The sequence below is a fragment of the Penicillium antarcticum genome, assembly GCF_028974205.1.
Source record: "Penicillium antarcticum strain IBT 31339 chromosome Unknown utg000009l_segment0_segment0, whole genome shotgun sequence".
NCBI lineage: Eukaryota > Fungi > Ascomycota > Eurotiomycetes > Eurotiales > Aspergillaceae > Penicillium > Penicillium antarcticum.
The window spans coordinates 2728969-2750204 of NW_026695307.1; the positions used below are offsets into that span (position 1 = coordinate 2728969).

Below are 21236 nucleotides of genomic sequence, written 5' to 3' on the forward strand. Positions count from 1 at the left end.
ATGTAGTCCCCATACTCCGCGATCTGTCCTCTTTCTTGAAGCAATTGGCTTCCACGGTCCGACCCGCGATGTTTCATAGAAGGGAGAAGAGTCTCCTGTTTCCATCGCCGTTTCAGCTCTAACACGCGCGCATTACGTACCCATGGGGCAAAGCCCCAAAGAGTACGTCGTTTCCTAATCGGGTAGCTATGCAAATCTTCACATCTTCACATCTTCCCTTCTCTCCTAACCCTCATGTAATTTTCCATTCAGCCCTTCGCGGCTGCCAAATCCACCATGAATCTGACCCCAAGATCACAGACCGGGAACAACCTCCATGATTCTCGCAAAAGACACAAACGACCCCGACAATCCCCAATCAAGCCCGAGTCGCCGGATGAGAATCATCGTTTCCCAAAACTTGCACTTTCAATGGGCTCGCACCAGAATGACCTGGTCCCGCCGTCCGGCTTGCACCGTCTACCTCGACCACCAACCTTGCCAAATCCCCTTCCTCCCCCGCCGGCTGGATGGCAGGGCGAGCAGATGACCGAGTGGCTGCGAGCCAAAGCTGAGGAAGATCGTCGCAAACAGGCTGAGGAGAGGACGCAGCAGGAGAGTTTGATCCTAGAACAGCGCCGTATTGAGCAGTCCATGCTGGCTGATTGCTTGAGGGCTGGGGTGCCGCCGCATTTTCTTCCCTTGATTTTCGCCGCTTTTCAGCATACTTCTGCTGCTGTTCAAGGTGCTGCGACAGTGCCGCCGTTGTCTTCAGTTCCTGAGTTCCAGCACTTGTCGGCGGCGACTAGAGCTGCTCAGGCTCCAGCTCAATCTCAGCCTCCACCTCAAGCTTTAGTTCAATCTCAAACGCCTTCTTTTCCGGCTCCAGTTCAGCAGCAGAGCTATCAGGGACCAATTTCTTCCATGATTCCGCCATCCCAGGCTCAGCAGCCAGCGCAAGCGCAAGCACAGCCAGTGCAGCAATCACCTGGTGAGTCAATATCCAATGTTTTCAATCAGAATATACCACAGTAAGCGCAGCGCAATTGGCTGCAACTTAGGATTTTGAGCAGAAAGCTCCAAGATCACACCCAAAACCAACTGTATCTTGCTCACACGATCTCTCAGGTTTCAGACACTCGTTCCCCATCATTGGCCCTGACTCTCGCCTGCCTCGATCGACGGAGCCCCAAGGTCAATCTCAATCATATGGTGCACGATACATGACTACTGCACCGCCTCATTTTCCACCTCCTCCCAGTTGGGCATGGGACTATCGACAACCACCACCTCTTTCTTTCCACCATTGGACTCCGCCTGAGAGTCTGCCAGCTCAATCGCAATCTCAGTCACAATCACAGAATCCAACAATCCCAGCACATGATCCTTCTGCACCCCCAAAACCACCTGCATCCACCCCCTGTCCCGAGCAAAACTCTCCGGTCCACAAGCGGAAAGATGAGAGACCTCATCAAAAAGTGCCTCCTCCCTCGTCTCGCATACCTGATTCTTCTACCAGGCGTCAAGATTCAAGCGATAGCTCACGCAGAATTTGGTCGCAGTCTCATCGGCGTCAGACCAGTGATGTATCTAGCACAGGAGCTCATGGTAACGACGAGGGCGAGTCTTCTGAGCAACATTCCGAATTAACTCCTGTTCCCACGGACTTATCGAGTATTCATAACACTTCCGACTCTGCTCGAGGTACCAGCCAGTCTATCCAAGATCCCAATGTGGGAAGTCAGAATGCGTCCTCCACACGTCAGTGACTTGACTTGACGACCCTGCTCAATCGAAGCATTGGGCTTAATATTCTCCTTTGTCTTCTGTTTGTCTCTTCTCTAATCATCCTTAGCTATTCAGCGTGTGAATATTCTTCGTGGGTATAGATAGGTGCATCCTATGAAAATGGGCCTGGTGCATATGTTAATGTTTATGTTTATGGATTGGGAGGGGGTTTGGGCTATTAATTTACGCTCTACTTCAGAGGACTCATTGTTCAACAATTCCAAGTTCCACTGGACATTATTACCGATATCATACTCTACTCCAGGTCATGTAAATGGTAGCTCAAAAATAGATATAAGGTTGAGGTATCAAACTCTTGGCATGTCCGGTATGACATCGCTACACGTCATACCCAGCCCCAGGGAATAACCGTAGGGAATCCTGTAAACCCCTCTGGGCATTCTGGGGTTCTCCATATATAGCTGACCATTCGACTCTCCGCATCTTTCTTTCACTACTCATCTCCAACCACAACGTTCTCAACCTCAAGCTCAATAACCACCACACGTCGACCATCTATCAACGATTTATCCTCAACCTCCCAACTACATTCACATTACCATTCATACAAACCACCCAAAATGGCAACATTTCTCCGCCTCCGAGGCACCCTCCAACCAAGAACTCCCTCCATCCTCCGCCTGAATCAGACAATCTCCTCCTCAGTCAACCGATCCATCCAAATCCAAAGCCGAACCTACGCCCAAAAGCAAGACAAAACACCACCATCACCCAAAGACCAATCCTCCCCTTCTCCAAACCACCCAATCCCCTCAAACAAGGCACAACCCACCCTGCGCGATGGGAACCAGTCACCGATTGCAGATGATGAGGGCAATTTGAAGGATGATTTGCCTGAGGATGTTAAGAAGCATAATCAGGAGATGGAGGATCGTTATGATAAGCCTTATAATCATATGGGTGATAAGGGGAATCCCGAGAGTAACTTTGAGAGCAAGTGATTATGGATTGGATTTATTGGGTCGTGTTGGGTGATGGCGTTGAGGATTCAGGATTGTGGATAAGGACTAAGAATTCAGGCATCGATGTGGATTAGGTCTTGTTTTTTTTTTCAGTTATTTTGTGCGTTGTGTACAGATAGTTTTTGGGAATTGAACAAAGTGATGATTGGACTTAGTGAAGGTATGTCTCGTGGCTGTAGGTGGGTGGGTGCAGCTCAGGGGATAAAGGAATTTATTATGACGCTACAAAGTCCCTTGATACCTTTCGAACCTTGGGTTAAATAGCATGAAGAATACTACTTATACCAGGTTTACAGAGAAATAAGTTCACAGAAAATCAATTGCCGAGTAGATCTAGATGTCTGTTCTGTGTACAGTGGACGACTGTCCCATTACTGGTTCAAACCCAATATTCAGCAAGAATAAGACAATATAAAAAAAAAGGGAAATGGCGCAATGTACTGTGAAGTATCGAAATTCCTCAGCTGACAGGCAGCTTGGCCAAGTCACCCTTTCCGTCCTTGATCCAGTCCTTATCGATCAGATTCTCACGCTCGCCGTAGAGCTGCTTGTAAGCACCGCGGATGGTTCCGTCGCTGACGTGAGCAACCTGGGAGATTTCTTTGGCAGTTTTGCCATTGCCCATCAGATACGAAGCCATGTAGATACAGGCTGCCACAATGGACAGGGGAGAACGGCCGGCCAGGGAACCCGAGGCGGTGACACGATCCGAGAGTGAGATGGAAACGCTGGTGACCTGGTATGGGAGATCGAGAAGGTTGCAGAAACGGTTGCAAAGGTCGCTGGGTTTGGTCGAGGTGGTGGCTGTATAGCCCTCGTTGGGGTCCGCAACTCCGCCGCTCTGGACGGTAGCGTTGTAGCGCTCGATGTTCTGGGAAGTAAAAAACTTCTCCAGAGCCTTGTAGATGCGACCGATTTCCTTGCGGGTAACCTTGGTCACGGCAAAGATCTCGGTAAAGGTACGTGGGACCTTACACTGACGGCATGCGATGAAGATGCACCCAGCGATAATGACATCCTGCGACTTTCCCTTGAATGCCTTGGCATCGTCAACCACCTTGAAGAGATACTTGGCAGTATCAGCGACAGTCTTCTGGATGTTGAAACCGTCACACAGAGCACCGATTTCCTTGTAAGCGGCCATGAGCTGCTTGTTCGCCTTCTCATTCGACTGCTTGTTCTGGGCGCGGTACAGATCGCGGGCACGGTGGCCCGATCCTCCGCTGGCGATGGTGGTCTCCAGCTGGGCGCCGTTGAGCAAAGGGTTCGAAGCGTCTCCGACACGGGAGGGGTCATCGTTGTTCTGATCGTCGTTCGAGAATGTACGCCATTCGGAGTGCACGTCGATCTCACGGTCCGCAAGGACGAGACCACAAGAGCCGCAGACGGTTTCGTGCGAGTCGGGAAATTCAAGGTTGGGAGGGACCTCCTTGCATTCGGGACAGAGGAGGTGGGCGGAGAGGTTCTTCTTCCATGAGGACGCGGCCTCGGGTTTCACGGCAGGAGTAGCCATCTTTCGCGATTTCAGAGAACTTTCAAATCTTTCGGCCCGTCTTTTTGCAATGACCTTTGGGGTTCTGCGCAGGTTGTATTTGCGATTATAATAGCGAAGAAAGAGTGGCGAATACAGCTTGGCGGCTGTGAATCGTGAAAGAAAGAGGGCCACCTGTAAAGGATCCCTCAGGCGAGGAAGGAAGATGAAAAAGCGAAATCCTCAAAACCACTGTTTTCACAGCGATGTTAGTCCAAGATCTCAGAGCAAGTGCTTTGTGTCAAGGAACCATGGCAGTGCTGTGTGGCAGAAGCCTCAACAAAGCCATGCGCAACCGGAATGAAGAGGCCATTGTTACCTTTTACTGGCCAGACCCCTCGGGGTTCGACAAATCACCCCCCAGTCAGAAAGAGCCTTCACCAGTCTGCGCTTTCGAGTCGAAAGTGGAACAGTAACCTCGCCTCAGCTTGTCCAGCCGCGTTGAACCAGTCAAGGTCTCCGTAAGAAAGTCTCTCACGAAATGGGGACAGGCTGAGGATGAGCACACGAAGTCAAGGACCGGGGGAGATGGGAGGGACAATGAGAGAGTGAGGTGAATAGAGTCGCAGAATGAACAGGAAGTCCGTATCGGGCTTGGTAATCTAGTCACGTGGTCCTGACCGTTCGAAAATGGACGAGTGAGTCAAGATTGATTGTTCTGGATTGTTCTACAGTATGCTCACTGCAACCATGATTGCTCCAGGACTTATCAAACCACCGCACTGAATAATAAAACAACGATACAGATATTTCTACTATCAACATCAACAATGAAGAGACCCGGATGCACATGACCCGGCTGAGTCAGCGCCAAGCCACCTTTCCGAACAGAAGTCGTTTGAACCTCCAACTTCACGGAAAGACGGATCAGATCTATCCTTGAGAACCACCCCTCATCCCTCATCTACACCTCCTCAGTCAAGATGATGTCTCAGTCTCTCCGGGCCTCGGTGAGTCCTGATTGATTTATCTCCACTGCGTCAACCAGCAACTAACGCGAAACCAGCGCACCCTCTTCACCCGTGCCTCTCGGCAACAGGTCTCGGTCGCTCGCCGCAGCTTCCTGACCTCCGCCATCCGTCAGGGTATGTTTTCTCGATCATAATAGTCGTTGCCCTTGTGCAATTATCCCTCTATCGCCCTTGGATCGTGCAATCGCTGACCCGAACCCACCTTTAGCCGACCCCGTTCAGGACCTCTACCTTCGCGAGCTCAAGGCCTACAAGCCCACTCCCCTCAAGGCCAATGACGCCGATGAGCACGTCCACAAGTTCACCGCTCCCCAGGCTCCCAAGTCTCCCGAGGAGGCCAACCTCGCCAGCGAGCTTTCCGCCTACGAGTCCCAGGAGGTCGAGGTCGAGGGCCAGGCCGCCGCCGGTGAGGCCGCCCCTGTCGAGGAGAGCTGGTTCGAGGAGGAAGAGGAGGCTCCCGCCGCCCACTAAGCGTCCTTTCTTTTCATTTTAGCAAGGTCTGGGGAGATATGGGGGGACGGCTTGCAATGCCCGTGCCGCAACTAATGTGGCCGCCTCTCGGGTCCTGAAGCTTGTAAATTAGACCACATTTCGAAATGCCGAGATTTCTTTTTTCCTTTGTCTCGCCCATGTCACATTCGAACCTCCGAGGAGCGTGGCCCTGAACTGAGAGGGTGGTCCTGAAGGCTGCTTTGGGTCATTATCGAATCTTCAGTTCAGGGTCATCTTTACGGCTTGGTTAAATCCCATATATGTGGAACAGTAGAGTAGATAGTATCGATATCGTTGAACAATATCAACAATGGATTGTTGATCTCATTGATTACCACGTGGGGTAAACATTATGCCCGTAGAGAACAAAGAAAGCAAAGCCAATCATATTTCGACTTAGTGCGTGAGCACACGCCCAGATCAGATGCCTCTAACAGTTTATCGTCTAACCTCTTCGAGGTTGGGAGAGAGCTGTCGTCGCCGAAGTAGCTGGTAGGTGCGGCACATACAAGTCAATAAACCAACTTGAATCATGGCTTGTAACAACAAACGACTGATCTACAGTATATCTTAGAAAGAAGAGACTTTATGTGTTAAGCTAGTCGTTGCAGACATATATGTGGGCGTCTATATAAAACTCATTATTGACACTAATTCGCATCCACACCTGCAACAGACATATCAACACGTCACGAACAGATGTTCACAAGAATTGAAAAACGTTGCGCTTGATCTGACGTGTCAGCTCTCCACATTCCCGCGGAACACCTCTCAGATGCAAGCGTGTCCCGTCCCCAGGTTGATATCCAGCGATATCCCTGCGAGGATAGGACCGGGAAGGCTGGACATCGACAGACGTCCTACGTCCAAGAACAAAAAAAAAAAAAAAAACAAGACTATTCCAATACTATTGCAGTAGAAAGTCCCCACAGAGCTAAACTATTAAACTTGTTCGTCTCTTTCCCAAGCAGGGGGTGTCGTGAACACATTGGCCAAGGGCTTGTGCAATGTGATCCATGGTGAGTCGGCATGACACTTGTACCTGGCACCGAGTTGATACATCGAAAGGAATCAAAGTAAAGTCTGGCATATCTGCGCCATATATCGGGCTCTATTTAAGCGTCTTATGGTACGGACCCTGAGCATACGCCATATCGGTAGTATGGAGGTATAGATCGATACGCCCATAAAATACCTCGAATCGAGTGGATATTTCCATTTCAAGACTCGGCTACGCAAAACAGGACATGTCAAGAATGCGGGATAGATATACAGCAATAGTGGCCGATGCGTATGAGCGGCAACATACCTAGAACATTCTTGTACACGTAGGAAGAATGGGATACGAGCGCAAGAGTACAAGATTCGGTGAATTATGCCATTTTATCTTCCGGAGAAGATGCGATTGGCTCTATCGCGTGTAGATACCTTGCAATTGGGGCTGAGAAAGGCATCAAGGATTCGAGCTGACGGGGAAAGTGGAGTAGAAAACTCGAGTTGTCTCACTCTAAATGGAACGGGGGTTAATCTAAGAAAGCTATGAATAATACAGAGTTATACGTGGTTAGAGTCCGGGCGTTGACTTATATCTCTAACTTCCTCCCTTGACCTTCTTCCCTCCCTCACTTCCCCCACTCGGACCCTTGGGGAGATATTCTCGTCGCCGATCTGTTGCTCAATCGGAGTGGCGCCTTTCTAAGCGCATAGATCTACCTAATATTTGACAGCCTTCCTACCCCCTGTCTCTGTATTTTGTTTGCCCTATGCACGCTTGATTACTACGGAATACATGTGCACAGAGGAGCTGGTCTTCTCTACGCCGAGCTTCCGAGTCAAGGGGAAATGACCTGCTTATAACTCCCAATCACCCATATCTCCCCCCAAGACAATGTCTTCGCCCTCTCCCGAGACACCGAAACCGACAGAGACATCCAGCTTTACCGATGATACCCCCGAGCTCTCTCGTGCCGCCAGCTATACCGACCTCCCCAGCCAGACAACGACAGAACCCAGTCTAAGACGCACCTTTTCCGACTATGCTGTGCCAGCGTTGTCTAAATCGCCAACCAAGGAAACTGTGGCTGCGGGAAAGGACATTCTTCGTCGGACCTCTCAGCGCTCCAAGAACAAGCCAGCCACCGTCTCACGTTTCACATTGTCGTCATCAGAGGACCTGAAGGATTCAGAACCGAATGTGCCGGAAACTAAGGCCCCAGAGCCTGCTGTGCGGCCCTCGAAGAGCCGTTCCATGTCTGGGAGGATAGTCAGTCTGGCCAGGAAACCGTGGGGCTCTTCCTCTCGTTCCCCTTCTCCGTCGGCGAAACGATCCAAGCAACAAGACCAATCTCCGACTCGAGCCGGCCGAAAAACCGACGATGACCAGTCACAGCCTTCTCGCAGACGAACGATTCTCTACAAACGCCCGCGTCGTCCTATGGTGGCAGTGGTGGCCAAAGGCCCTGAAGACGGTACTAGCTCTCCTAGCAGCCCCTCGGGCAATTCTCTACGGCACAAGTCTTCGTTCGAAAAGTTTACAGCGTCACTCTCAGTCTCAACACCGATCTTACCACCGATGCCGAAGGGGGCAGCAGAAACGGCGGCATCCTATGCGAGTACTGGCGGGGGGACCACTCACGGAAAAAGGATGAGCTATGGGGTGTCTTCCGTGGATTGGAGGCGGACTACCAGAAGTAGGTACAGCCACTGAACTCGTTTCCGCAATTACTGACCAGATCCTCAGATTCCAAGCCAAATCGAGCTCCCTAAAAGCGAACGTTATCCGGTCTTCTCTCCTCCCCTTTCTCGGTCGTCACCATCTCCATGCGTCCTGCAAGGATCTCCGACCAGAGGACTTAGACCGGCGAGTCAATATTCTCAACAAGTGGTGGATTGGAATGCTGGAGATGCTCAATGGCAAGCACAATCAGTCGATTTCAGGGACAGACAGACCCGTATTTCTTGAGGCTGTGGTGGGTATCATGACCAGACCGGAATGGCGCATTCCATTTCCCATGTCACAGCAAAGCAGTGGACCTACGGATTCGTTGAAGTATGCGTCAACTTCAGTATCAGAAGCGTCCGACGGTTCAGCCTCCTCAGGATCGGACTTCCTGGTCGAATCGATTCACCACAACATTCGTAATATCTTTATCCAGAATTTGCTGTCCCAGATGGCATTTGTGGTAGAACGAATGTCCATGAGACATGCGCCAGCAAGCTTGGTTGCATTCTGCGGAAAGGCTTGCGCGTACGCCTTTTTCTTCTGTCCCGGAGTCCCCGAAATTCTGGTTCGGTTGTGGTGCACACCTCCTGGCATGTTTCGACGGATTCTGGTAGAATCAGCCGGGTCTCGAGCAGGAAACACGCGTGCATACACCCAAGAACTTGCTCTATGTTTCCCGCCCGCACTTCGTCCTCTCGCCTTCCACTCACAAGCACCCCTGTTGCGGTATCTACGACAAAAACCAGAAGCGCCATTGAATACCACTGGTATTGTCTGGAATCGTCCCTGGGTATCACGTTGGGCTGGCCGTGACACGGATTTGTTCTTTGTATTTGTTAAGTACATTCATATTCTGTATTCGGAGTATTTACCTCCAGAAACCGAAAAAGGCAAGCGGATTCTGGCCCCTGGGTTGTTGCTGGTTCATGCACAGCTTCTTTTTGTCCTCGAGGACACGATCTACAAGCAGTCGGCACAGCAAGCACCCGATCCACATTCCGCTGCAGCCATTACATTTGATGATCTCATCGAGTCGCCGGATGCTTCGGCTTCCACACACCACCTGCGCAGTGGCAGCAACAGTCATCGTTCGATGGCAGAGAATCGTTTGATCATTCTTCTCCGGGATTTCCTATCAGAACAATCTGCGGAACCGAATCGTTCTAGATTGCTCTTTGCCGAATCTTTCTGTGGCATTATCAAGGCTGCTGCGCAGAAGACGTCTTTGTTTGACCACAATGCGTGTTTCTTGTTGTGTGATTTCCTGGAGGAGATCATTCCAATCATCACACGCTATGCTCAGTCAATCGAGACGGACTTGTTTGATTGGAGCTTCTGGCTTGAAGTCTGTCGACAAATGATGCAGAGTCACAACTCGCTCACCGAGGTGCGAGTATTCTCTTTTCTCTACGGTGTTTGGGGTACGTGGACTGCGACAGAAGAAAGAAAAGCATCTATCTGTCTGGACTTCTTGTTGCACGAGCCGATATTCTATCACTACTTTAACCACTGGAGTCCAATGGTGCGAGCATATTTCCACCGCCTGTTGTGCTGGCGGGTCGGACGGTTCAATCCCGACACATCGTCACTTGATTCGATGGTATATGAGACCCTTTCAGATCGACTCCTGCGGGTTTGGGAGTATTATATTGGGTTTCAATCCAAGGCGGAAGAGAATATGACCGCTCCTCTATCTTCTGCTCCCTGCACACCGGCTCCTGGACGAAGAATTATCATCATCCGATGTGACAACCAACTCTCTCCGGTTAATCTGTTCGTTAGCTTCGACCGAGTTGTTCCACCAGCTCCTTCTGATCAGACCAAGTCACATCGTCGAACTGGATCTTCAGACTCGCAGAATGGAGATGGCCAATCCCCGAAAAAGCGATGGGGCCTTCTCAAGGCCATGTTTGGCAGCTCTTCCAACACCCGCTCTGGCGACGGTGACATCAGCAATAGAAGCTCTGAAGACTCCGACACCAATGGCACAGATCTGATCATGACCTCTGACAGCAAATGTATGGATATTCATGAGCAGACTCCAACCAACAGTGTGGACGAGCCTGTTCGCCCTAAGACTCCTCCGCATCAGTCATTCTTTTTCAAGTTCTCTCTGGAATGGATGGACCGGCCTCAATGGCCTACCAAGAACAAACGCCTCTTCGCGCCATGCCTTCCCGTGGCCTCTCAATTACACGTCGAGCACCGGCGGTCTCCTTCAAAGTCAGAGTATGACACGGCGTCTGAGAACCCATCCCCGTCGGACATTGAAAGCGAGACAACAGCACCGGAAGACCCTGAGGACCCCATGAGCCCCGATGATACACCCACACAACCTACCTTTGATACATGGCCAAGAACACCAACCACCAAAAACTCCCCTCTTCCCGAACTTCCTCCTCAACCTACCCACAACTACCTCGTGCCTAGCAAATATGCAGGCCGTGCCCTTGCAGAATGGGCACACATTGTTTCGGAATGTGACAGCTTTTTCGCCCGCCGACGTGATGAAGGCGTCCCCACTGATCGCGTGGTGGAAACCCCAACACTTGGCGTCGAAAGCTTCCGCAAGTAAACCGAATACAATACGTGAGAACCAGCCTCTCTACACATCGACGGACCGTTCATAGAGGTCTCGTGACACATTCAGGCATATTTCTCTTTTCTTCACTTTCTGACTCTTCCTTTTCATTTCTTCAACTTTCACACATCCGGTGTGCATGGCAGCTCTGGAGCATAGGGAATAGGCGTTCAAATAGCCTGGTGTTTTTTTCCTTCTTTCTTTCCCGAGAGTCTTCTTCTACTGTGGCACTAGCGATATGCCCTAATCATAGTAAGATACAATCCACCATTATCAAATGATAGTTCCATAAATGCATTAAAGACGTAGATACGATCTAGATGTCTATGTAACTGTCCATCTAGAAAGAAAGGAACAGACAAAAAGAAAGCAGAGATATCACCCTTGATTCTGTCCCTTTTCCTTCTCCTCGTCAACCTTCTCCTGAGCAAGCTGCTTATTCAACAGATAAAGCAAAGCCCCCTGAACATCCTCCCGATCCATGAAGACCTCCACAAGCCGCACCCCACTCCCATTAGAAATCCGCTCATCAGCCAAAACCCCCTTCAACTCCCCCACCGTACGCGCCTGGAACGTATTCTCAGCAGCATGATCCTCCGCAGCCCCGAAATAAGTAAGCGCATGCGAATGCCTCCAGAATGGCACATCATTGTACGCAGCCTTGCGGCCATGGATGACACGCTCAATAGTGTAGCCATCGTTATTAATAATGAAGATAACAATGTTAAGCTTCTTCTTGATCATGACGCTGATTTCCTGCGCGGTCATTTGCAGACTTCCATCGCCGATAAAGAGGATTGTCTGCGCTTTGCTGGGTGTGTTTGCGTTTAGTTCGCGCTGTGCTAGGGCCGTGCCTAGGGTTGCTGGGAGCATGAATCCGATTGAGAGCCAGGTTACTGCGCCGAAGAGGCGGGATTTGCTGGGTAGGGTGAAATTTCGGCCGCCGTGGGCTGCTGTGCCGGTTTCTGTGAGGATTATGTCGCCTTTTTTGAAGAGGGGATTTACTAGTGGGTAGAAGTTGGTTTGGACTAGTGCGTCTGTGTCTGGGGCGTTGGTGTCAATTGTGAGGCTGGTCTTTGGGGGACCGGCTGCTTTGACTAGCTTTTTTGTGTCGAGGGTCGAGAGAATTTGCGAGAGGATGTTGCTTGCTGACATGTCGCGGAAGGTCTGGTCCTTGATTTGGATGTTGCTTCCTGAGAATGTGATTGCTACTTTTGGTTTGGGGATTGTTGTGTAGAAGTAGCTGTTTGTGTCGCTGTAGTGTGGGCCAAATGTCAGGACTAAGTCTGCTTCTTCGAAGTATGCTTTTGCGGCATCGTCGCCAAATCCTCCTGCGTATAGGCCGTAGACATTGGGGAGTTGCTCGTCGGCTAGACCCTTGCCGTAGACGGATGTCCAGGTTGGCCAAGCAGTTGCTTTGATCAGAGCATCAAGTTGGTCGACAATGCCGAGACCTGTGCTTTCTCCGTCGACCAAGATGAAAGGACGCTCAGCCTGGTAGATTCGCTCCAAGATCTGTGCCAGTACTTGGGGCTCCTCGGCCGATCTTGGAGGGATGGGAACAGTAATCTCCGTCTTTAAGTTTGCAGCCGATACAAGCACATCAGGCATATCATCGGGGACTTCGAGGTAAACAGGCTTGTTATGGATCAATGCCTGCTGCAAGATCCAGTCGATCTTCTCCGGTGCCGAGATGGAATCAACGATGCGGGATTGAGCAGCCGTGATATGCGTCGACATAGCAGCAAAGCGACGGTAATCACCATCAGAGAAGGTATGGTGCATGAAAGTGCGCGCATCCTGAAGCGGGCGCGGGGGCGTTCCGACGATGTGCACGACAGGCGTATTCTCGGCATAAGCACCAGCAATACCATTCAACGCGGACAACTCGCCGACACCATAGGTAGTGATCAAAGCAGCCAGACCCTTGACGCGGCCATAACCATCTGCCGCGTACGCAGCGTTGAGCTCGTTACAGTTGCCCACCCAGTGCAGGCCAGCCGGGGTGACGAAATCCAGCAGGCGGAGGTTGTAGTCGCCAGGGACACCAAACATCGACTCGACACCGAGCTGGCGGAGCCGAGTGAAGAGGTAATCAGCGAGTTTGATCGTATCTTGAGCCATGATGAGAGAGTGGTGAAGTTGAAAGGGCTCGGAGTGTTGAACACTCCGTATTTATAGATGTTCTCTCCCCGCATCTTATCAATACTCCGACTCGCCGAACACTCCGCTGTTAGCCGCTCCAACTTTTACCTCGGACTTTACTCCAACCTCATGTCGTCGCGTCTGGCTGCCTGTGAGGCCTGTAGAAAGGCTAAATTGGCTTGCGACCATAAGCAGCCTGTTTGTACGCGATGCAGTACTGCGAAGGGGATATGTATTTACAGAACCACGCCGTTCAAGCGGAAGAGGGCTGAGAAGCATAGGTAAGTTTTATACTGGACATGACTGACTTCCGATTGACTAATTGTATGACAGCCTTGATTCAGATCAATCACCATCCTTCAATCCAAGACGCAATCCATATCCGAATCCCGGGTATCTTGGGTCGTCCAGCCATGCCGCCATCTTCAAGCATATCACTCCGGACGGAGATCATGCCGGAGCTCAGCAGGTTATACCAAAAGCCTTGAATTCGAGTTTATTTGGCGATAACCATCTGGTGCTACAAGGTGCAGATGTTCTCAAGCATCTTCTCACGACATACAGCTTACCCGCCATGAAAGATCTCGTCATGTTCTGGCTAGCCAAAGGAGCAAATCTAGCTCTGGCAGAACCTTTCGTCGCGCAATGCACTCAGAGTGTGAGCCAACTGTTCACATATCATGACGAGAACTGGCATTTAGTCTATGCAAGACGTCTCTTGCAGAATTCAGCCCAGTCGTTGCATTTTGATGAAACTTCCGACCTCGCCGGTTTCTCAGCCCAGCTATTAGATCACAATTCCCGCTGGGAGACACTGGGTATTTTCTTTGCAGCTGTTACCCGGGCTACCATCGACATTGCTTTCTTTCCTTCTTTATATACCACCGAGCAAGAACAGTATACCCTCAGACGACTATGCACGAAACTCTGCGACCTAGCACTCGAAATATCCCTCTCACTGGACTGTCTAAACGACCTCCAACTAATCATGCAATACGAAAACTTCATCGTCCACTCCTACGTCGACGGAGACCAAAGTAAGTACAACCTGTTTTCAACCACCCAAGATGTACGACCGACTAACACAAGCAAAGGTTACCACTCCTGGCGCAAACTAGGCGACGCAATATCATCAACCTTCGCCCTGGGATACCACGAAAACATAGAAGCAAAACCAGGGATACCAAAATTTCTCATGGAACTCCGCAAAACAGCATTCGCACGCATCTACTCAGCAGACAAAAACATAGCAATCTTCCTCGGCCGCCCACCCCGCATGAACAAGCGTTTCTGCCATTTCCAAATCCCATCCTGCAAAAACGCCCAAAACTCGCTAGAATGGACCGCCGACGCAGAAGCAGGGTATGGCGCTGACACGCGCTGGTCGGCACTGTGTGCATCACTCAAGGAGGAGATATGGGAGTTACTCCAAGACAAGCATGATCCGGGATGTGCAGAACGAGCGAGGTAAGAACAACAAGATTTCTGACAACCCAACACAGAAAAGACGAGCCCAGGCTAACATTCAATCAACAGCATAATCCAAACTCAAGCAACAACCCAATGGCAATCCCTTCCCCCGCACTTCCGCCTAGAAACAAGCCTAAAAGAATGCACGCAGTCCCCCTTCCAGCGAGATTTCATAGCAAGCGTGCGCCTGCACCACCTGCACGTCCTCTTTCTTCACAGTCTCCTCCTCCTGAAATCACCAACAGAACCCTCAGCCTCAATAATAAACACAGCAAGCCAGATGCTCACGCTAGTCGTGGAAATCATCCTGCTCCGCGATCAACTTACGAATTCTGGGACCGGATTGATATGGAAGGTTGCTTATTATGGGTTGCCTGCTGCGGGGATTATGTTGCTTGCTATGCTTAAGCAGTGCATTCCGCGTTCTGGATCGGGGTCTGTTTCTGTCCGGACTCGGGCGGTGCAGGATCTCAGTGTTTTTGTTGCGGAGGTGCAGGTTGGGACTATTGTTCGCCCCGGAGATCCAAACTTCGCGTTGCTTGAGAAGGCTACGAGGACTATTCAGCGATTTTTGGATTCCGGGGCGGATACCGGAGGTGCGGGTGGGGAGGGCGGTTCTGGCAGTGGTGGTGGACTTGGGGATGGGGGTGATGATGAGTGGGCTGGGGGGTTGGGGGTTGATTTGTGGGATTTCGAGGCCGGTTTTTGGCAGTGTTTGGCGGATCATCCTTTTCTGGGCGGGATTGAGACTGGCTTGCCTAGTGTGTGACTGTTATGTTTGGACGTATGCACATATGATACCCGAGACATGTTGGAAGGAAGGGGAGTGTCAGTGGAGATAAGACCATTAAGTGAATGCTCACGTAAAAAAAGATAAACAATGCAATTGGGTCTAACCAATAATAAGCTAAATACGAAATGTGATATCTCCCCGTATGAACGCCAATCCCTCGGGACAAGGATGAGAAAATAGGTACATGTAAGAAAAGCGACCAAAAGAACCGACAGAAGAATATCCGCCAAATTCAGTATGCTGACATGCATGGGTGGTATAGGGCGTGAGAAATCTCCCAGAAAGGCAGGTATGAGGCATCCCGACAAGGAGTCGGGCTGTACAGTGCTCGTATAGAACATGACGAAAGCAATCCGAGGCATCAGACATGGCCGAGAGATTGCAAAGAGTGACAAGAGGCCGGAGGGGCTGAGGTAAAATACATTAGTGGAGCAGCTTGTCACTGGCGGTATGGATTGTGTTGGCGACACGGTCGATCCAGTATTGGGTCAATGTCCAATTTCCCGTGTTGATGCTATCTACGATAGCAGGGAAGAGGGCTGCGTCGTAGCCGGACCATAGCTCTGGACCGAAGATGACGTGTCGGAATTGTGTGCGGTTGGGCACCTGGGGTTGTTAGTTTTAGTCAAGGGTGAGAGTAGGGAGAGAAGTGAGCTTACACCGCCACCTTCCTCTAGGTCAAGCAAGTTGGTGTCAAGGCTGGCCATACGAGCATTGTGGTTCACTCGCTGAACGGCCATGACATTGCTTTCATATCCACCCAAGCCCCACACGGTATCATGCCAGATCTTGTTCCAGGACTGGAAGCGAGCAGTGTTGGCCTGGAGTTCAGCTGCAGCCTTGAACATGGGTTCCATGTTGACCTCGGCCTTCTTTGATTTGGCGAATTCATTCAAATCCTTGACCCATCCAGTCACGGAAGTGCCATAAGCCTCCACGTCGAAGGGTAGCATGGGGTTTTCTGAAAGATCAAGCAAAAGAAGACCCCAAAATTGGGCCAAGATTTTGTGGTATTGGAAGTCAGGGTCCGCGTTTTGGACCATCCAGTCGTAGGACTCGTAGCAGCTGTGGTATGGGAAAGGTTCACCCTCGAAACCGAAGTCGATACTCGAGGTTCCTGCAATATCTTGGAATGCAACATAGTCACTGCCAGCACCGAGTGGCTCAATCTTTGAGCCTCTTTTCTCCCAGAGATCTTTGAGTGTTGCATTTGCATAAGGATCGGAGAGACGACCGAGAATCTGCGTCACAGTCCGTTCAAAGACGGGGGATGCCGAGACACGGAATTTGGAGCCTGAAACACCAACGTCAACATTCAAGTATGCGAAGGCATTGGCACGGAGCTCCTCTATTTCATTCTCGACGTGTTCTGTCGAGCCGATGAGGTTATATTCTTCTGCATCCCAGCTAACAAACTCGATAGTGCGGAGCGGTCGCCACCCGTAGGTGAGTAACTCGCCAAAGGCTCGTACAACCTCCAGGAAAGCAGCAGTTCCACTTCCAGGGTCGACGCTACCCATGCACCATGAATCGCGGTGATTGCCAACGATGATCTTCTTATCGCGTTCATCCATACCGAGGATTCTTCCATGAATATTGTAGATAGGCTGGCGCTCGACTTCATCCTGTAAGTTCATCAGATGAACGACAGGAGAATTTTGATCTCCAGTCCACCACTCTTTAACTTCAGGCACGCCTCCAACCCATTCCTTGGGTACTTTGGAACCGTGTCCGTTCAGCCCCTGCAAAAGATGCTGGGCATCACGCCAGGCAAGAGGAAGACTGGGGATCTTAGGCAATCCAGTGCTCTCCTCAGGAGCTAGACGATGCTTTTCTCCTGGGGTGGATGCGAATCCAGGACTGAGAACATCTCCAACAACCTGCGACATCATGCTGACACCGCCTCTCTGGACACCATCGCTGGGCATGTACCGTCCTTCAGGGTAAGCCGGACCCTTGACGAATCCATCTTCAGCGGGATCCGAGTAGATAATGCAGCCCACCGCGCCAGCCAGCTCAGCGGCCTTGATTTTCAAGGCGCGATCGGTTTCAGTGCCATAATAACGGACTAGAGCGATTGAGCCTTTCAGATCAATTCCTTTCTCGGCAAGAGCCTTGAAATCATCACGAGATCCAAAATTGGCATATACCAGAGGCCCGGTTACATTGCCTGACTTGGAATGACCATGGAAAACCAGATCTTTGGCGTTGTCCTCTTCGAGTTTAGCCTCCCAAGCGAGATTGGGTGGATCAATGATCGCCACCTTCCTGCCATCCTGGCGTGGATAGTTGAGGTAGACCTGGAACTCCTCGCGCGTGACTTCATCGAATCCGGCTTTGTGGAACTCCTGTTCAATCCATTGTGATAGCACGAAGCTGCCTTCCGTTCCGGCAATGTGGGTGTAGTTGGTGACTCGGCGCAAGTTCTCGGCGATGTTCGTCTCATTGATATGGCCCTGCACAAAGTTCTCAACCGATGCCGAACTGTACGACTGACCCATGACCATGCGACTGTTGATGTTGAAGATATCCGCGATAAAGAACACATAGACCAGGGCGACAACGAGTAAAAGAGCGAACAACCGTAGCATCATGATACAGCCCTGATCCTGGAAACGAGCGCGGGCATCGCCAAGGTTTATCGTAAAGCGGAAACTGGGCATATACCGCTGAAAAGGTCGTTGGATGGCGGATAGCGTGCGGGTCAGACTCGATAACTGTTTGGAGAACCGATGGCCTAAACGGGAACGGCCAGTCAAAGATGAAGACGCGGAATCATCCACGTCCATCTGATCCAGTTCCCGTCGTAGTTCATCGGTTGATCCCCGGTCTGAGTGTGAGGCCTCGGAATCTAGGTCGTCGAGACTGGAGCGCGCGGATTCCACCGTTGGCGGGTGATAGCCGCGTGTGGAGGCATGGTCGTGACCGAGAAGCCCTTGTCGTTCTAAATCTGTTCCTTCGCCGAGATCTGATCGAGAGGAGGAGGGTATGCCAGTGGCTTCTTCGTAGGAAGGGATGGGTTGAGCCTGATAATCATATTTCTCGTCGCCCATGGTGGATGGTACGGGGCTCCGGGGAGCAGTGGGAGGTGTTTAGCGCGAATGCGGATATCAAGACGATCATGATCTAGAAGTGAATGACAAATGAGCGACGACCGACATCCTCCCGATGCCGTTGGTTATGTGCAAGAATCTAGAGAGATAGGGAGAGGTTACAGCCAGGCAGACGCCCCCGGAGTGACCCACGCTCGGCATTACGAAGCATTGGCATTGGCACTGGCACTGGCACTGGCAACACCAGATAGGAGACAGGGATAAGATATGTGACATATATTTCATATCGTCAAATGCACATCAAAACCAAGGCTTTCTGATCACCATTCCCATCCTGTCTTAAGTTATTGAAACTCCGTACCCAGGTACCCAAATATCAGTATCGGTACCCTACCCTAGCGCCATATCAAGACCCAGCGATCTGAGCGTTTCCGAGTGATGCCACTCATGTATAAACTACGGACTCCGTACTCCGTAAGTCGGCCTAAGTATAAGTTAACCAGGAAGCGGATACTTCAAGTCCATTATAGCCGGAACATAGTAGATCCGAGATAAGACTGAGTTCTACACGGTTGACATCCGTCTGGGATCAAATATTCAACTTCACTACGATGTACACTGAATATACATGGGATAGAGCATGCTGGTAGCTATGCCATTGACCACTGCTCACTCTCTATTCACTCTTCACTATGTACTATCAATTACACCCTACAATACAGAGCACTAAAGATCTAAACCGGTCCAAGGGAAGACCCAAGGTCGATCTCCCCCCACTCAGGGGAAAAAAAGTTAACGGTGACAGATCGTACACTGTAGATCCGAGTACTGTACGCTTCCCTCATTTATTTATTTAAACTGCTGTCCGGAGGGTCTATGAACTTCATTCACTTTTGCCTTTTCCCATTCTCTCTCCTTCTTCCTTTCACACAAAAGTTCATAGCTACCCCACCATGGCTGCTCGTCCCCAGAACATTGGTATCAAGGCCATTGAGGTCTACTTCCCTACTCAGGTAAGGGCTCACGCTACCATTGAACACCTGACGGAGTACTGACCTGTCTGCAGTGCGTCGACCAGGTCGAGCTCGAGAAGTACGATGGCGTCAGTGCCGGAAAGTACACCATTGGTCTTGGCCAGACCAAGATGAGCTTCTGTGATGACCGTGAGGGTATGTTAGGCATCTTACCAAGATGAGAGAACAAAGAAACTGACGAGCATGACATATAGACATCTACTCCATGTGCCTTACCACCCTCTCGTCCCTCATGAACAAGTACAACATCGATCCCAAGTCCGTTGGCCGCCTCGAGGTTGGCACTGAGACTCTCTTGGACAAGTCCAAGTCCGTCAAGTCTGTCCTTATGCAGCTCTTTGCTCCCCACGGAAACACCAACATTGAAGGTGTCGACACCGTCAACGCCTGCTACGGTGGTACCAATGCTGTTTTCAACAGCATCAACTGGGTTGAGTCCTCCGCCTGGGACGGCCGCGACGCCGTTGTTGTCTGTGGTGATATTGCTCTGTACGCCGCCGGTGCTGCTCGCCCCACTGGTGGTGCTGGTTGCGTTGCCATGGTTATCGGACCTGACGCCCCTATTGTCTTCGAGCCCGGTCTCCGTGCTTCCTACATCACCCACGCCTACGACTTCTACAAGCCCGACCTCACCAGTGAGTACCCCGTCGTCGATGGCCACTTCTCCCTCAAGTGCTACACCGAGGCCGTCGATGCCTGCTACAAGGCCTACGATGCCCGTGAGAAGACCCTCAAGGCCCAGACCAACGGCACAAACGGTGTTGCCGATGTGTCCCAGTCTCCTCTTGACCGTTTCGACTACATCCTCTTCCACGCCCCCACCTGCAAGCTGGTCCAGAAGTCCTACGCTCGCATGCTCTACAACGACTACCTCGCCAACCCCTCCCACCCTGCCTTCGCCGAGGTTGCCCCCGAGCTCCGCGATCTCGACTACGAGAAGTCCCTGTCTGATAAGACTGTTGAGAAGACCTTTATGGGTCTGACCAAGAAGCGCTTCGCTGAGCGTGTCAACCCCGGTCTCCAGGTTGCCACCCAGTGCGGTAACATGTACACTGCTACCGTCTACGGTGGTCTCGCCAGTTTGCTCAGCAACATCACCTTCGACCCCAAGGAGTCCAAGCGTATTGGTCTGTTCAGCTACGGCTCCGGTCTTGCCAGCTCCATGTTCAGCGCCAAGATTGTTGGCGATGTCTCCAACATGGTTGAGAAGCTTGACCTCCAGAACCGCCTCAACGCCCGCACTGTTCTCGAGCCTGCTGCCTACGATGCCATGTGCAAGCTCCGTGAGCACGCTCACTTGAAGAAAGACTTCAAGCCCTCCGGCAACGTCGAGACCATCGGCTCCGGTGTGTACTACCTGACTGAGGTGGATGACATGTTCCGCCGCAAGTACGAGATCAAGGCTTAAATAGCTTTTCACGATTTTGCAATTGCCTTTGCCGTTTGATATTTCTGTTTAGACGGTTCAGAGAGATTCCCCCAAGCGTTTTGTTTACCTAGACCAAGCAGGTTTTGAAACCTTGCATTTTTCGTTGTTATTTTGGGTATATTTTCGGCCCTCCAATGAATGTTATGAGATAATTCAAAATGGACATTAATGATATAATCTTCTATTCTCTTCCAAAGTTCCGTTGAAACGTCAGGGGTCCCTGCGCGCCTATGCGATTTACCTCGATATCTGATTTCCTCGATTT

General features: G+C 50.9%; 9 protein-coding genes across 9 annotated transcripts; 6 read left to right on the forward strand and 3 right to left on the reverse strand.

The window, feature by feature from the left end:
• Window positions 1-276: 276 nt before the first annotated feature.
• Window positions 277-1748, forward strand: N7508_009387 (uncharacterized protein; the record flags this gene model as incomplete). The annotated part of the gene is made up of 2 exons (XM_058467450.1): window positions 277-970; window positions 1108-1748. 2 exons carry the CDS (start codon window positions 277-279, stop codon window positions 1746-1748), a joined length of 1335 nt encoding a protein of 444 aa, XP_058315296.1.
• A 600-nt stretch (window positions 1749-2348) lies between these two features.
• N7508_009388 (uncharacterized protein) lies at window positions 2349-2729 on the forward strand (the record flags this gene model as incomplete). The annotated part of the gene is made up of 1 exon (XM_058467451.1): window positions 2349-2729. The coding sequence occupies one exon, from the start codon at window positions 2349-2351 to the stop codon at window positions 2727-2729; it is 381 nt and encodes a 126-aa protein (XP_058315297.1).
• A 481-nt stretch (window positions 2730-3210) lies between these two features.
• On the reverse strand, window positions 3211-4263 carry N7508_009389 (transcription factor SUA7; the record flags this gene model as incomplete). The annotated part of the gene is made up of 1 exon (XM_058467452.1): window positions 3211-4263. One exon carries the CDS (start codon window positions 4261-4263, stop codon window positions 3211-3213), a length of 1053 nt encoding a protein of 350 aa, XP_058315298.1.
• A 941-nt stretch (window positions 4264-5204) lies between these two features.
• N7508_009390 (ATP synthase subunit H) lies at window positions 5205-5723 on the forward strand (the record flags this gene model as incomplete). The annotated part of the gene is made up of 3 exons (XM_058467453.1): window positions 5205-5231; window positions 5288-5366; window positions 5461-5723. The coding sequence occupies 3 exons, from the start codon at window positions 5205-5207 to the stop codon at window positions 5721-5723; spliced, it is 369 nt and encodes a 122-aa protein (XP_058315299.1).
• Window positions 5724-7632: 1909 nt separating this feature from the next.
• On the forward strand, window positions 7633-11041 carry N7508_009391 (DUF1765 domain-containing protein; the record flags this gene model as incomplete). Its single annotated transcript, XM_058467454.1, has 2 exons — window positions 7633-8438; window positions 8485-11041. The coding sequence occupies 2 exons, from the start codon at window positions 7633-7635 to the stop codon at window positions 11039-11041; spliced, it is 3363 nt and encodes a 1120-aa protein (XP_058315300.1).
• Window positions 11042-11425: 384 nt separating this feature from the next.
• Window positions 11426-13171, reverse strand: N7508_009392 (alpha-keto acid decarboxylase family protein; the record flags this gene model as incomplete). The annotated part of the gene is made up of 1 exon (XM_058467455.1): window positions 11426-13171. One exon carries the CDS (start codon window positions 13169-13171, stop codon window positions 11426-11428), a length of 1746 nt encoding a protein of 581 aa, XP_058315301.1.
• Window positions 13172-13321: 150 nt separating this feature from the next.
• On the forward strand, window positions 13322-15431 carry N7508_009393 (uncharacterized protein; the record flags this gene model as incomplete). The annotated part of the gene is made up of 4 exons (XM_058467456.1): window positions 13322-13473; window positions 13526-14229; window positions 14287-14659; window positions 14729-15431. The coding sequence occupies 4 exons, from the start codon at window positions 13322-13324 to the stop codon at window positions 15429-15431; spliced, it is 1932 nt and encodes a 643-aa protein (XP_058315302.1).
• Window positions 15432-15878: 447 nt separating this feature from the next.
• On the reverse strand, window positions 15879-18508 carry N7508_009394 (M28 family metallopeptidase; the record flags this gene model as incomplete). The annotated part of the gene is made up of 2 exons (XM_058467457.1): window positions 15879-16061; window positions 16115-18508. The coding sequence occupies 2 exons, from the start codon at window positions 18506-18508 to the stop codon at window positions 15879-15881; spliced, it is 2577 nt and encodes an 858-aa protein (XP_058315303.1).
• A 953-nt stretch (window positions 18509-19461) lies between these two features.
• erg13 (hydroxymethylglutaryl-CoA synthase) lies at window positions 19462-20950 on the forward strand (the record flags this gene model as incomplete). Its single annotated transcript, XM_058467458.1, has 3 exons — window positions 19462-19521; window positions 19575-19677; window positions 19737-20950. The coding sequence occupies 3 exons, from the start codon at window positions 19462-19464 to the stop codon at window positions 20948-20950; spliced, it is 1377 nt and encodes a 458-aa protein (XP_058315304.1).
• Between the last annotated feature and the right edge of the window lie 286 nt (window positions 20951-21236).